This window comes from Nyctibius grandis, chromosome 27, assembly GCF_013368605.1.
Source record: "Nyctibius grandis isolate bNycGra1 chromosome 27, bNycGra1.pri, whole genome shotgun sequence".
NCBI classification, from domain to species: Eukaryota; Metazoa; Chordata; class Aves; order Nyctibiiformes; family Nyctibiidae; genus Nyctibius; species Nyctibius grandis.
The window spans coordinates 6,318,544-6,331,739 of NC_090684.1; the positions used below are offsets into that span (position 1 = coordinate 6,318,544).

General features: G+C 47.5%; 1 protein-coding gene across 5 annotated transcripts; it reads right to left on the reverse strand.

Moving 5' to 3' along the window:
* Positions 1-1,205: 1,205 nt before the first annotated feature.
* LOC137674123 (tubulin alpha-1C chain-like) lies at positions 1,206-12,227 on the reverse strand. 5 transcript variants are annotated; one of them, XM_068419293.1, is made up of 5 exons: positions 12,156-12,227; positions 7,731-7,953; positions 4,513-4,661; positions 1,847-2,527; positions 1,206-1,597 (listed from the first exon to the last, which is right to left on the reverse strand). In XM_068419293.1, exons 1-5 carry the CDS (start codon positions 12,156-12,158, stop codon positions 1,304-1,306), a joined length of 1,350 nt encoding a protein of 449 aa, XP_068275394.1. In that variant the 5' UTR covers positions 12,159-12,227; the 3' UTR covers positions 1,206-1,303. The 5 variants fall into 5 exon arrangements, with proteins under 5 accessions (XP_068275394.1, XP_068275395.1, XP_068275397.1 ...); XM_068419294.1 differs by lacking the exon at positions 12,156-12,227 and adding an exon at positions 11,829-12,021; XM_068419296.1 differs by lacking the exon at positions 12,156-12,227 and adding an exon at positions 11,699-11,820.
* Positions 12,228-13,196: the final 969 nt, after the last annotated feature.

Consider the following 13,196-nt stretch of genomic DNA (forward strand, 5'->3'; position numbering starts at 1 on the left):
AGGGAAAGATTCCCAGTTTACAAGTTGATGTCAAATACCCCAGGGCTACCAGAGTACCATAGGTTTCCCATACAGAAGGGAGTTAAGGCATTTTTCATACCACAGCCAAGACTCCTGCTAAGCAGGTCTGTGCATCTTCATCAACTAACACAGGCTTCAAAGCTTGGCCTGAATCATGCTCTGCTATTAAATCAGAAGGAATATAAATAAGGTTGAAATAGGACAGGGAGGAATTCTCCAGCTCAAATCTAGCCTTGGAGTCAGACTTTGGTATCCTACAATCACATTCAGTATTCAGTCATCATCTTAACATATTCGCCTATTCCACCTTTGCCACGTCTGTGGGAGAGATTGAGTTGCCCAGCTCCAAGACAGAATTAGAAACAGTCAAGTTATTCGGTTTGTGGATCACTGCCCTGTGTCCCCTGGCCCCCACTCAGACCACGCAGAAGGTTTCAGACAGAGGCTGTCCGCATCTGAAGATAACCTGGATTAGCCAAATCCTTTCCTGTTACATCAGCTTACACAGAAGGCAGAAGGATGGTCATTTGCATATCTGAACCCATGGACTAATTACTTCTGCAGAAGAATTAGTTTTAGGGAAAAGTAGTGTTTTACCCTGGCCAGCTAACCCAGTGATTTTGCTCCAGACAGCTTCAGGCAAAAGCCTGACTCCACAGAAGGCTGGCAGAGTGGGACTGCAGGTCCTTTTGCAGGAGGACAAAGCAACACCAGGGCAACAACCACACAGGTCCTGACAGAGGAGCGGCAGGTTCCTCGTGCTATGGCACATCCCCTCCAGACATCTCTTCCCCTTCCAGGTTACAGCATCTCTGAGCTACTGGACCATGCTAAGCCCCAGTATATGAAAAAACTCAAATAGCCTTTGGTTTTAAAGGTGTTGCATCTTTTCTTAAGGGTAATACAAGGTTAGTTCCTGTTGCCTCGTGACACCAGCTTTAGAGCCTTGAAAAAATGTAGCTAACATCCTCCAGCAAAAGCTCAAGCACATTCTAGTCTTGTATTCTGGGGGAAAATGTGCACTATTAGCTCTCCAAGTAGCAATGCCTTAAGGACAAGAACTCATCTAACCAGAGCATGATTATTTTATTCAGCTATCTTTCTCAGAAAGAAATTCTATCTCCTGGACTGCTGACTACTTGCATATAGTTAATGAATGTACATAGTGTTTGGACACTACCAAATGTCTTGATTAAAGAAGTTTATTCCGATTTAACGTGATTTACACCACAACTGAAGAGGCAGTAAAATGGCAAACACTTGCAATTCACTTTTGTTGTATTTAATATTCTTCACCTTCATCTTCTCCATCCATCGAGTCTGTGCCCACTTCTTCATAATCTTTCTCAAGTGCAGCCAAATCTTCCCGAGCCTCTGAGAACTCCCCCTCCTCCATCCCTTCTCCAACATACCAGTGAACAAAGGCACGTTTGGCATACATCAGATCAAACTTGTGGTCTAGACGAGCCCACGCCTCAGCAATGGCCGTAGTGTTGCTCAGCATGCACACTGCCCGCTGGACTTTGGCTAGGTCACCACCAGGAACCACTGTCGGTGGCTGGTAATTGATGCCAACCTACGTGAAAAGCAGAAGAGACCGTAAGTTTCTTTGTCACATTTGTCAGGGACTATAATCAAAGAAGTCAAACAGTAGTTGAATGAAATGTTTCACTCCCAAGAAAACAGCTCTGTGTAAGAATCTAAGTCTCCATTTCTCAAAATACAAATGAGGTACCCACATGACATCTTAATGAGAATATACATCATAGGCCCATGACAGTGAATGAGAAGTCTTAAAAAAAATCATGATGTAACTGAGACTTGCCTTAAAACCAGTGGGGCACCAGTCCACAAACTGGATTGTGCGCTTGGTTTTGATAGCAGCAATAGCAGCGTTGACATCCTTGGGGACAACATCCCCCCGATACAGCATACAACAGGCCATGTACTTGCCATGGCGAGGGTCACACTTCACCATCTGATTGGATGGCTCAAAGCAAGCGTTAGTTATCTCGGACACAGAGAGCTGCTCGTGATAGGCTTTCTCTGCCGAAATAATCGGGGAATATGTTACCAAGGGGAAGTGGATACGAGGGTAAGGCACCAAGTTAGTTTGAAATTCAGTGAGATCCACGTTTAAGGCACCGTCGAATCTGAGGGAAGCAGTAATGGAAGAGACTATCTGACCAATGAGGCGATTGAGATTGGTGTAGGTCGGGCGTTCAATGTCCAGATTCCTACGGCAAATGTCATAGATGGCCTCATTATCCACCATGAAGGCACAGTCGGAATGCTCCAGAGTGGTGTGGGTAGTCAGGATGGAGTTGTACGGCTCAACAACCGCTGTCGAGACCTGTGGCGCAGGGTAGATGGCAAATTCCAATTTTGATTTTTTCCCATAGTCAACTGACAGGCGCTCCATCAGCAGAGAAGTAAAACCTGAGCCAGTGCCTCCCCCAAAGCTGTGGAAAATCAGGAAACCCTGCAAGCCAGTGCATTGATCAGACTGCAAGAGAAAATACGTGTGTTAAAGCAATTGTGCAGACGTTAGGAATCCCAAAACAAGCTCAAGAAAGACAACTCTGAATTCTGACACATACCAACTGTTCAAGCTTCAGGAAAGCAATACTAAATTTGATTCATCCACTGATAAACAGGGAGGTGCCCCATAAAAACCCACTGTATTCTTGGCTATTTTAAGCCCCCTACATTTTGAAGGGTGACCACTCCACTTCAAATTGCTACCTCTACACTTCCCCTACTCCCAATTCTCAGGCCAAGGTCATTAACAATGACCAAGAAAAGCAATAATATTCAAAGAACTACAACTACGGATCATCCATCCCTTATACTGATTGAACATTCTCTACCTGCACAGAAATGGAGCAATCCCCTGTCCCAGAACGGTTGCTATGATCCTCTTAGGAGTTGCAAGCATGTAATTCAGTTCAAGGAAGTGAGCTGTCAAAATGTATTACAATGCCATTCCAGTTTAGTCTTCCCAGATGAAGAAATTAGACTGCCTTGGCCTCTGAAAGAAGTGCCCCATCATGCTTAGCTTGATTCCCAGGACTGTCAGGGATTTCCAACAGCTTGTGAAAAGAAATTACAACCATATTTTTCAGGGCAAAGTACAGCCTGCTGCAAACTTAGCTTTAATCAGATAGCAGCAGCCAAGTGTTGAGAATAATACCAGTTTTGATCTGCAAAAGATGTACTTTTCAGTAAGACTCATTTAGCATTCCATATTCATTGCCACGGAGACCAGCTTCAGGGCAGGTAAGACTGCACTGGGGAAGGGATCTGCAGCAAAAAGGGCCGACGAAAAGCTCTTTTTGGGGCTTTTTTGATGCTGGGAAAAGCCCTTTGCTTTTCCCAGGGACAGAGATCTACTGGAGAGAGTCCAACGGAGGGCTATGAGGATGATTAAGGGACTGGAACACCTGCCTGATGAGGAAAGGTTGAGAGACCTGGGGCTTTTTAGTCTGGAGAAGAGAAGACTGAGAGGGGAACTGATTAATGTGTATAAATATATGAGGGCTGGGTGTCAAGAGGAAAGGTGCAACCTCTTTTCACTTGTGCCCTGCGATAGGACAAGAGGCAATGGATGCAAGCTAGAGCACAGGAAGTTCAACCTCAACATGAGGAAGAACTTCTTTACTGTAAGGGTTACAGAGCACTGGAACAGGCTCCCCAGAGAGGTTGAAAATCTCCAGAGAAGGAGACTCCACAAGACCCATCTGGATGCGTTCCTGTGTAACCTGCCCTAGACTGGTCCTGCTCTGGCAGGGGGATTGGACTCTATGATCTCCAGAGGTCCCTTCCAAGCCCTAACATTCTATGATTCTATGATATTAAAACACTAGAGCTATACCCCAGATTTTTTTGTGCAATGAGAATTCCTTACCCTTTGTGACACAGATTCAATAAAGCACATGCTTAGCAGCCCTGAAGAGGGAACTCTAACCTTCTAAGCTGACATCTTCATAAATTTGCCACATGACCAAAGTACTGGGGAACCTGAAACATCCCAACTTACTGCTATGTATACCTTTTCTACTGTTATTACCATAAAATTAATTCAGAAATTATAACAGCAGGAAATGCAAACAGAAGTCTAAACCACAGAAGCAAACACTCCTATTTAAACCTACTTGCAAGAGCCCCAGCCAGAGACCAACCCTGTTCCAGCAGGAACTATGCAAATCAAAATTCTTAGTCCTGGCTTTCTGAAGTTGAACATGAAACTATAAAGTTTTGGGCACCTCATCAGCATTTTAGGCCACTTGAAAGTCATATCTGACAGGTATAATCCAACCATTCTCAGCTAGCTAAGAATAAAAACAGATGCAGACTAAGTCCACAGATTCTCCTACTATGGAATAAATTAAAGCACAATTTATAGGCCTATGTATTTTTGATAGCCTAATTGCCAAATCCTGTAAAACAGGACAAAGATGTTTAAGAGCTTTCAGTGAAGAGAAGTCTTACCAGTTTCCTGATACGCTCTAGAACTAGATCAATTATCTCTTTCCCGACAGTGTAATGACCTCGAGCATAGTTATTTGCAGCATCTTCTTTACCAGATATCAGTTGCTCAGGATGAAAGAGTTGCTTGTATGTCCCAGTTCTAACTTCATCTGAGGAGACAAGATGAATATTATTTATAAGTTAGTTTTCTGTGTAGACCAGGTTTTTCAAACTTCTGAGGGTGTCCAGAATAAGGTACCTAAACCCTTAAAGAGCAGCTTGATTTCTACCTATCAGTAAGTGACACAATACTTAGTACAGTCTAAATGTTGAATACCTAAGAAAAATGAAGTTACTGCTTAAGAAACTGTCCCATTTTACATAAAAGTTTAAATTTTTGGCCTGCCAGAGCAAATTAAAACTGGACTGCAGCAGCAGAATCATTCTTCCACAGTTTAAGACAACTTAAGGCCCATGTTGCAGATCAGCATCTGAAATACTGCTTTTCCCCCTCATTTTCCAAGCTCTCCAGGATGTTGCCATATTGCTTCTGCAGCTGTTGGCAGTCAGGGCCTGGACAGCTTTGCTTGTCCCCTTCTTTCCCTTCATTGTGTTTTCTGCCAAGGGTAGAGAAGAACGTGCAAAAGGAACAGGAGGTGCTCTTGTAGAGATATTCAGTTATTGAAATACTGAGCTGTAAGCTCCAGCACGAATGGGTGTTATAAAGAAACCGTGCAAATGAACACAAAGCATCCCCCACCAGCTACAGATGTGGAGAATGATTTAGAGTGATGATCTCCACTAGTTATCAGAGATATGCACTCACATCTAGCAGACTAAAGCTCTGTCCTACCACAAAGGTACAAAGACACTCAGCATAGCCTTGTTTCTGGTTTAGCTCAAGCCATTCTTGAGTTGTATGCTAATGCAGTACTGCATCCTTTAATTAAAATCAGGTGGAAAGCAAAGAGCTTTATTAACTACAGATGAAGCTGCCTGTTTGCATATATTCTTTTTAATCTGAAAAAGAGTGAGCAAGACAAAGAATTCAAGATTTTAAAATACAGTTACTATCTGAACCAATTTGACTGACCAGCTACCACTGCAGTTTGCAATCCAATACTCTAAAGTATTTCCAAGCTGCACCAAAATAAAAACAACTTGGAGAAGTCTACCATTCCAAGTACATACATTTCTAAGACTTTCTGCATTACCACTCCAAGTTATAAAAGAGAAATACAGGTAAAAGGAGAAAATATAGAACATAAAAAAAAAGATAGCTGGTAGGGGCAACATGAATCAAGATGGTCTTGAGGAAATACAGAACTTGAAGAGTTAAGAGGATCAGTCACTGGACTATGAAAGTGTGCTGGAATAAAGAATTTAGAGTTTAGGCGACAGCTAAACCAAGCTTTCCCTTGGACATGCTGTCCTTCATGTTTTGAAGTCTATCTGGGGCAGGTTTTCCAAGACACTTGTGTTGAATTCCCAGACTTGTTACTGCCCTATTTCTTGGTGGAAAGTTTGATGGTATTTTAGCACCACATCCACAGAGCTGGTGGACATGTACAGCAGTCCTGCTGCTTTCACTAAGAGCAGCACTGATGTGAAAGCTCCAGAAGTCCCTGGCGTACAGACATGGCAGCTACAGAGCTGCTGTACGCACAATAGATGTGTTTTTCATAAACACAGTGCAGAGGAACATGCTGCATGAATGGGAAGAATCATGCTAGCCCTGCCCAGGAAACTGGATCAGTAATTTTCAAATAAGCAGGGCAGGAATAAAGAAGGATAGCCCCCAGGAAGGCACCTGATGCAACCTTTAACAAAAAGCCCTAACTTTTTTAGTATTACCAAGTGTTTCATAAGACAGCCTTTTGCCCATCTCCCAATGCTACACTTGCATCACTAACAAGTGCTGGAACACAACCTTTTACCATTTGTCCCAAGACTCACCAGCCACTCACCCCCAGAGGCAAGGTGAGAGCTTTGCCACCTGCTCTCCCTCACCTCATTTCTCAGCTTTTTCTGGTTGCTGAGAGCCACCACCTGGCCAGCAGCAGAGGAAGCAACAACCCTGGGACTCAAGGAAACAGAAAGCCAGACCTGCAACAGCTCCTGGGGATATTACTGTATGGCCAAGGGTGCTTTGGCTCATTTCAAAGTTATCAGTCCAGCACTCCCACCCTTGGCCTGTCCAACAGCCTTCTGCTCTCCTGCAGAAGTACATTCTACTGTATTAGCCACAGAAAGTGGTTTGGGGTGTTACAATGAAAATAAGTTAGAAGAGACCCATGGTTTGGGTACATGGGAATAGCCTAAGCCTATTCACTCATATCCCCTTCCCAGCTCTCTAGGTATTGCAGAAAAATAAACACAGCAACTGCACAAGCACAGGCAACACAGACCTCCTCTTCTATGAGCCCCAAATCACCACCTTAAGGCAAGACAGTCACAAAACTGGCTCCAGCAGAATTCCTTCAGGCACACACACTGGTGAGAGCAAAAACATGATTTCACAAGCATGTTGTGAAACTGGAGAGCTCACACTGGGCTGGCAGTGTAGCTAATACCACAGAATGTGGGACTGGTCAGTGGCTGGTGCATGGCATCACATCTGAACACTAAGAGCCAGTGTTGCCAGAGCTTGGGATACAGCTGATTTTCAGGATAAGAGTGGATTGTTATTCAAAGGTAAGGCAGCAGGAAGTTAAAGCGCATGTTTGGAAATCCCTGAATTTAGGGTAGCAACTGAGACTCATTTCTGCAAGCACTATTCAAGCTACAGAGAGAAGATTGCTTTGGGAAAGCACAGGAATCATTCCAATGTACAAAAAGAAATCTGCTTAATGATACATATCACATCTTTTAAAAAGGTTCCTATTGACTACTGTACACTTTATGCCATATTGTTTCAAGAGGTTATAACTAGTTCCTTGCATAGCAAAAGCATGAGGCATACCCAGAAGACCCATTTAATTCCACAGGCTGACAGAAGGTAATATTTAAATTCTTTAGAGCTCCAGAGCGCACATTTGCCAGTCTCAATGAACGTAAAGCCAAGTATTTTCCATTACTAGGGAAGATGAAGGCAAGCTTTATGTAGGAGAAATTTAAAGCCCCAAAGCATTTTGTAGGACTAGAGAAATGGATCCCTCAGTCAATAAAATGTGTAAGTTAAATCAAATCCTACAGCATGTTCTACAGCCCCTTACACAGGTCTTGTACACTGTATTTACCTATTACTGCTGGTTCAAGGTCCACAAACACAGCACGAGGGACATGTTTTCCTGCACCGGTCTCACTGAAGAAGGTGTTGAAGGAATCATCACCTCCACCGATGGTTTTATCGCTTGGCATGGTCCCGTTGGGCTGGATGCCATGCTCCAGGCAGTAGAGCTCCCAGCATGCATTGCCGATCTGCACACCAGCTTGACCAACATGGACTGAGATGCACTCACGCTGTGTGGGGGAAAAAGAATTGGATCACTCAGCAGAAACAGCAGTTTCCCTGTTTAGAAAACATTCAGCACACCCAGCTTGAACTCTCATGCTGCAAAGCTATTAAAACATTGGCCTTATTGTCTTGGTGTTAGGGGCATTTGGCACAAAACACAACAGAAGCCTCTTTCAGTCATCATCCACCTCCACCTAGAAAGACCCCTTTAGACATTGTCATCTTTATAAACTCATTCCTCTTTCTTGTTCCTATCCTCAACCAGACAGGAAGAGTTTGATCAACTCTTCCAAACCCTTCAGCCAACCCCTCTGTTCATAACAAACACTGAATATTTAGAAGAACCCATGACTACACCCATCACTGGCTTAAGTGTCCAGAAAAACTTCACCCCCAGAGCTCCAGCCACCAGAGGGAGCAAAACCTTCTGCATGATCCAGGGCCATTTTGTTTAATACACATAAAATGAGAAAAATAATATTCTGCTGATCCCTTTAGGGAGCTTTGTTATTCTGTAAGAATGTCTTTGCCTAACAAAACCCTTCGTATCACTTCATAAATACAGAACATCAGTCCTCGCATCACACTGCTGTATGCAAAGTCCTAAACTCCTCAACACTAGACAAAACGACCTCATTTAAGCTATATAGAAAATAGTTCATGTCAGCAAAAGTATCTATTCATACCAAATTATGTATTCCCAAGTTCCCTTTGATGTCCAGAGCATAAACCCACTTCCTCAATATTTCAGCACAGGGTTTTGAGTATTAAAAGCCAAACCACAATGGAACCATCTCCACACTCCTGGTCCATCTGTGGCATTTTATATTTAGCTTCTGGTTTTGAGAGACAGAGTTAAACACATTCTACAAGAGCCTGCATATAGGACAGTTTTGAATAACTGTCACATTTAATTATGTTCAGTCCCTATGATTGGATGACACAATTAATTTGTCCCCTGAAATTCCAGGATAAGCAGGACCTGGAACTGCCTAGTCCACATCAATAGTCAATGCAGGAAAGCAGGAATCCTTTCAATTCCCTTGGGGACCCCAAGAAATTAAAATCCATATTTGCCAAAAAACCCATCACCTGTTCTCGACCACAGCACTGAACAGCTGAGAACTGTTTTTCAGCTCCCCACCCATCTAAGGTGTGCATTCAGATACACAGCTTCCAGAAGGGCCATCCACAGCCTGTCTGCAACCAGGCTTACTCAAAGCTGCTGCCACGCTACTCTCCAAGACCATTACTCCATCACTCTCCAGGCTGAAGCACTGGGCTTGGCAAGGTACTGCAATGGTAGAGGACAGCCAACCTACATGCTGTAGAAAGGATGACAGGAAAAGCACCTTCAGCATGCAGCCCAACAAGGCTGCACTGTCTCAGAGAAGCCAGGCCATGGCAATGAACTAAGCCACATCATTTCAGGGAAGCAGAAAGACAGCCTACAACTCTTTTCTACAGTGAGAAGAGACAGAGTAGAGATATACCACCACTTCAGTCTGGATCCTCACCTGTACTGAGGTCCTATCAGTGATCCAAACTTCATTAGTGAAGCTCCTAAGCAGCTGAAGGTCATTGAAAGGAGGTGTGTAGGGAGGAGCACACCCAAGCAAGATGAACACATGGAAGACATCAGACTATATATGAGCTTTCCAGCATCAGATGAACCAGCACCACTACTTCAAACTACACAAAGCAACAACATCCATGTTTCAACAAGAAAATTTAAGTCTTTGGAAGTACAACTTGGGCAACAGCCACAGACCAGGTCCTACAGGTGCCATGTTAAACACATGGCATGTTTACTGTGACAAAGTACAAAGTTCAGCACTTGGGGCACAGTAATCCCCTGCATCAGTGCAAAGCAGCAATTAGCTGAGAAGCAGCCCTGCTGAAAAGATCCTGGGAGTTACCTGAATGTTCAACAGGGCATTCTCACCCCCAATAAGGCAAACAATGTGCCAGGCTACAAAAGGAGACACATGACCAGTGCACCAAGAAGCCTTCTCTCTGCTCTGCAGGAGGGTTTAGGTCAAATGTTAGGAGGATGCTGGAAGATGCAGGTCGGGCATTAGGAAAAGCTTCCCCAGCAGAGTGGTGCAGCACTGGAACAGGTCACCAGAGAGGTGGGAAGGGATCTCCATCCTTGGGGGTGTGCAAAACTTGGCGAGACAGTCACAAAAAATCTGACCTGGTGCTACCATTAGCCCTGCTTTGAGAAGTCTCTTTCAACTGCTTTCCTGCAACTCTACCACGTACTTTTAAGTAGTATGTGGCTATTTAATGAAACACAAATTTTTTAGACACTAAGAGACTCTGCCTATTTTGCTCTGTGTAGGCTTTTCACAGCAGCAGCAGTCTTACAGCACCAAGAATACTGAAGAACAAAAAAAAAATCTGAGCCTTGAAAGTATAACCTCCAAGTTGTAAGGAAAGGCAAGAGACAACTGTCACACTCATTACAATTATGGGCCTTTACACATCATTGATGGAAGTTTCATAGTTAATAAGGTTTAAATATGTACTACAGACAGTACTGTTAAGTGCCACATTCAAACCACAAGTCAGGACACAGAATCCTTAAGTAATTAACACTCCCCCCCACTTACACACACTATTTTCAAGCATAGAACCAGTTTCAGTGAAAAATCCCAGAGAATTTTCCAAGCCCAGCCTGAACCTCTCCAGCCTCTATTTGTCTCTGTCTCCTTTTGGTATATGATGCACTCCAGCTTAGGAGCACTGGCTTGTCTTCTCTAACTGCCCTTTCAGTACTTGTAGACTGCTCCGAGTTGGCCCCTTGCTGTACTCTTTGCCAGGCTGATGAAGCCCAGTTCTCTCCAACCATACTGGTGGATCATGCTCTAGGTCCCTTGTACTCTCCAGCACAGTATTTCAGGTACAGCTTCATCTGTGTGAAGTTAATGGAAAGCCACGTTTCATGAGAATGGCTTGTACCAGCTCAGACCAAGTCCAACAACATACCATAATGAGGAACGTGGTTTCCCAGGATAAAAGACAAGGGAAACTGGATCCTCTGCAGAAGTGAGGGACTGCATTCCCACTCTTGATTTGACTTAATTTTAAAAAATGTGACCATAAACAGCCCTCCACAGAAGGGTAAGAACAAGACACATACATCAACACACCCCTCTAACATTCTCCTTACTTCTAACCGTTTTCAGTTCACCAAGTATTTCCTATGCATTCACAACCCTACAGAAGCAGTCTGCTGCATTTAAATCCATGTAACCTTCTGACATCCACCATGTCTTTTCAAAAAGATCTACAGTGCAAACACCCACACAGAGAAGAACCTCATGCTTGTCCCTGACTCAGACTGACAGCTCCCACTTGTACTGCACAGCTCAACAGCTGAACTCTGTCCTCTTTATGATGTCCCAGCCCTTTATCATACCTTCCAGCTATCCCTCCAAGGCTCATTCCTAACTTACACAAGGTCATTCCACCTCAGCTTTATTACCCAGCCAGTCTCACAAAGTCCTTCAGGAAATCTCCCCATCAGCCCATTCCCTGACCTCCCCAAACCACCTCACACCACAGCTGGCACCTGACTGTGGTGGGGACCAAGGACCAGGAGAGAAGCAGCCAGCTGCACGTCCAGGAACCCCCAGTGCCACGGCCCCCTCTGCCACTCCGCGTCCCACACACCCCAAGGTTTCCACCCCATTTTTATACTCAACAGGTGCCCGTGAGGGCACCCCGGCAGCTCACCCCCCTCACCGCGGTGTGCGGGCTGGACGCCCCGCCACGGCCCGCTCCGGGGGCCCAGGGAGACGCGGGTCCCTGGGGCTGACTGCGCCCCAGGCCCCGGCTCCCCGCTGCTGCGAAGGGCCTGGGTCGGATTCACCACCTCAGAGCCGGCCGGGGACTGAAGGTCCCGGCGCCACCGGTGACAGCCGCCTCGCCGCGGGCCGCCATGTTCGCGGAGGAGCCGCCACCATTTTGGGACGAGGCCGCGCAGCGGGACGCGGCACCGCGAAAGCCCCCCGGAGCCGCGCGGCTCGGGGCCCACCAGCGACCGCGGTCTGCCGCAGGGCCCGGCCAGCCCCGGCCCCTGCTCCTCCTCTCCCCCGCACCTCCCGCCGCGCACGGGCGGGGCCGCCCCGCCCCCCCTGCACCGCGCGGGGCGGCGCCGGGAGCCCCCCCCGCCCCCGGAGCCCCCCGGCCCCCCGCTCACCATGGCTCGGGCCGGCAGCGCTGCGAGCAGCAGACGCGCAACGGGTCTGGGCAGCACGGAAAAAGCGGCTGCACTTCCCGAGCCCACCTTATATAGGCTGGCGCCCCGCGCCCCGCGCCTCGCTCATTGGCTATGCCTCGCCCGGAGGCGTGACCTCCTCGCGGCGCTATTGGGTGCCTCCGTGTCGAGATAGTCCGCTCTCCCAATCGGAGATGGGTGGCGGCCGCGTAACTGCGCCCTGCTGTGCGCTATTGGATCGCAGATATGAATTTCAACTTCTTGCACTAGCCATTGGTTGATTCGTAACCAGGGGCGGGGAGGAGGCGGGGCTTAGTCTTCCCGCCAACGGAGCCCGGAGCTTCCCTGCTCGGACTCGGGCGCTCCTCGGCTCCGCTGCGGGGCTCGCTGGTCCCTTGGGCGGGCGGCGCGGGGCCGGGCCCGGGGCTCGCTGGTGCCTTGGGCGGGCGGCGCGGGGCCGGGCCCGGGGCTCGCTGGTCCCTTGGGCGGGCGGAGCGGGGCCGCGCCCGGGGCTCGCTGTCCCCGGAGCCAGCGGCTGGTGGGGAGAAGGAGCGGGGAGAGCAGGGCTTTGCCCACCCGAGGGTCCCAGGCCAGCTGCAGGCTGCGGGCAGGCCCGGTGGTCACCGCTCACACTGGCGGGACAGGCCTGAGGCAGGCGGAGGGTCGAGAGCTCCTCCCAGGGGAGCCCCGGCCGGGGGGCTGCGCTGCGGGGCTGCTCCCAGCCCTCTGCCCGAGGGCTCCCGGGCCGGCGGTGCACACCGAGTCCGGATAAAGCAGCCAGGGAAACGGCCGGGCCGTGCAAGGCGAAGGCTGGATCACGGCGTGGACACCCGAAGAGCCCCGGCCCTGCCGGCAGGCTCTGTGGGAGCGCTCGTCTGTGAGGGTGGAAGAGTCAGATGTGGGCAAATCTTTGTATTTTCCCTCCGAGGAGGGAGGAGACGGCTCTGTCGCAGACACCGGGCGAAGCAGGGCTTGTACAAACTATTACTGCAATGGAGTCACACAATGGAAAGGACTTAAAGC

Bases quoted from the DNA above. Each gene is read 5' to 3' on its own strand.
- LOC137674123 (XM_068419293.1), bottom strand. The intron at 2,528-4,512 runs GTAAGACTTCTC...TTTCTCTTGCAG, and splicing joins TAGAGCGTATCAGGAAACTG to TCTGATCAATGCACTGGCTT. The intron at 1,598-1,846 runs GCAAGTCTCAGT...CTTTTCACGTAG, and splicing joins GGTGCCCCACTGGTTTTAAG to GTTGGCATCAATTACCAGCC.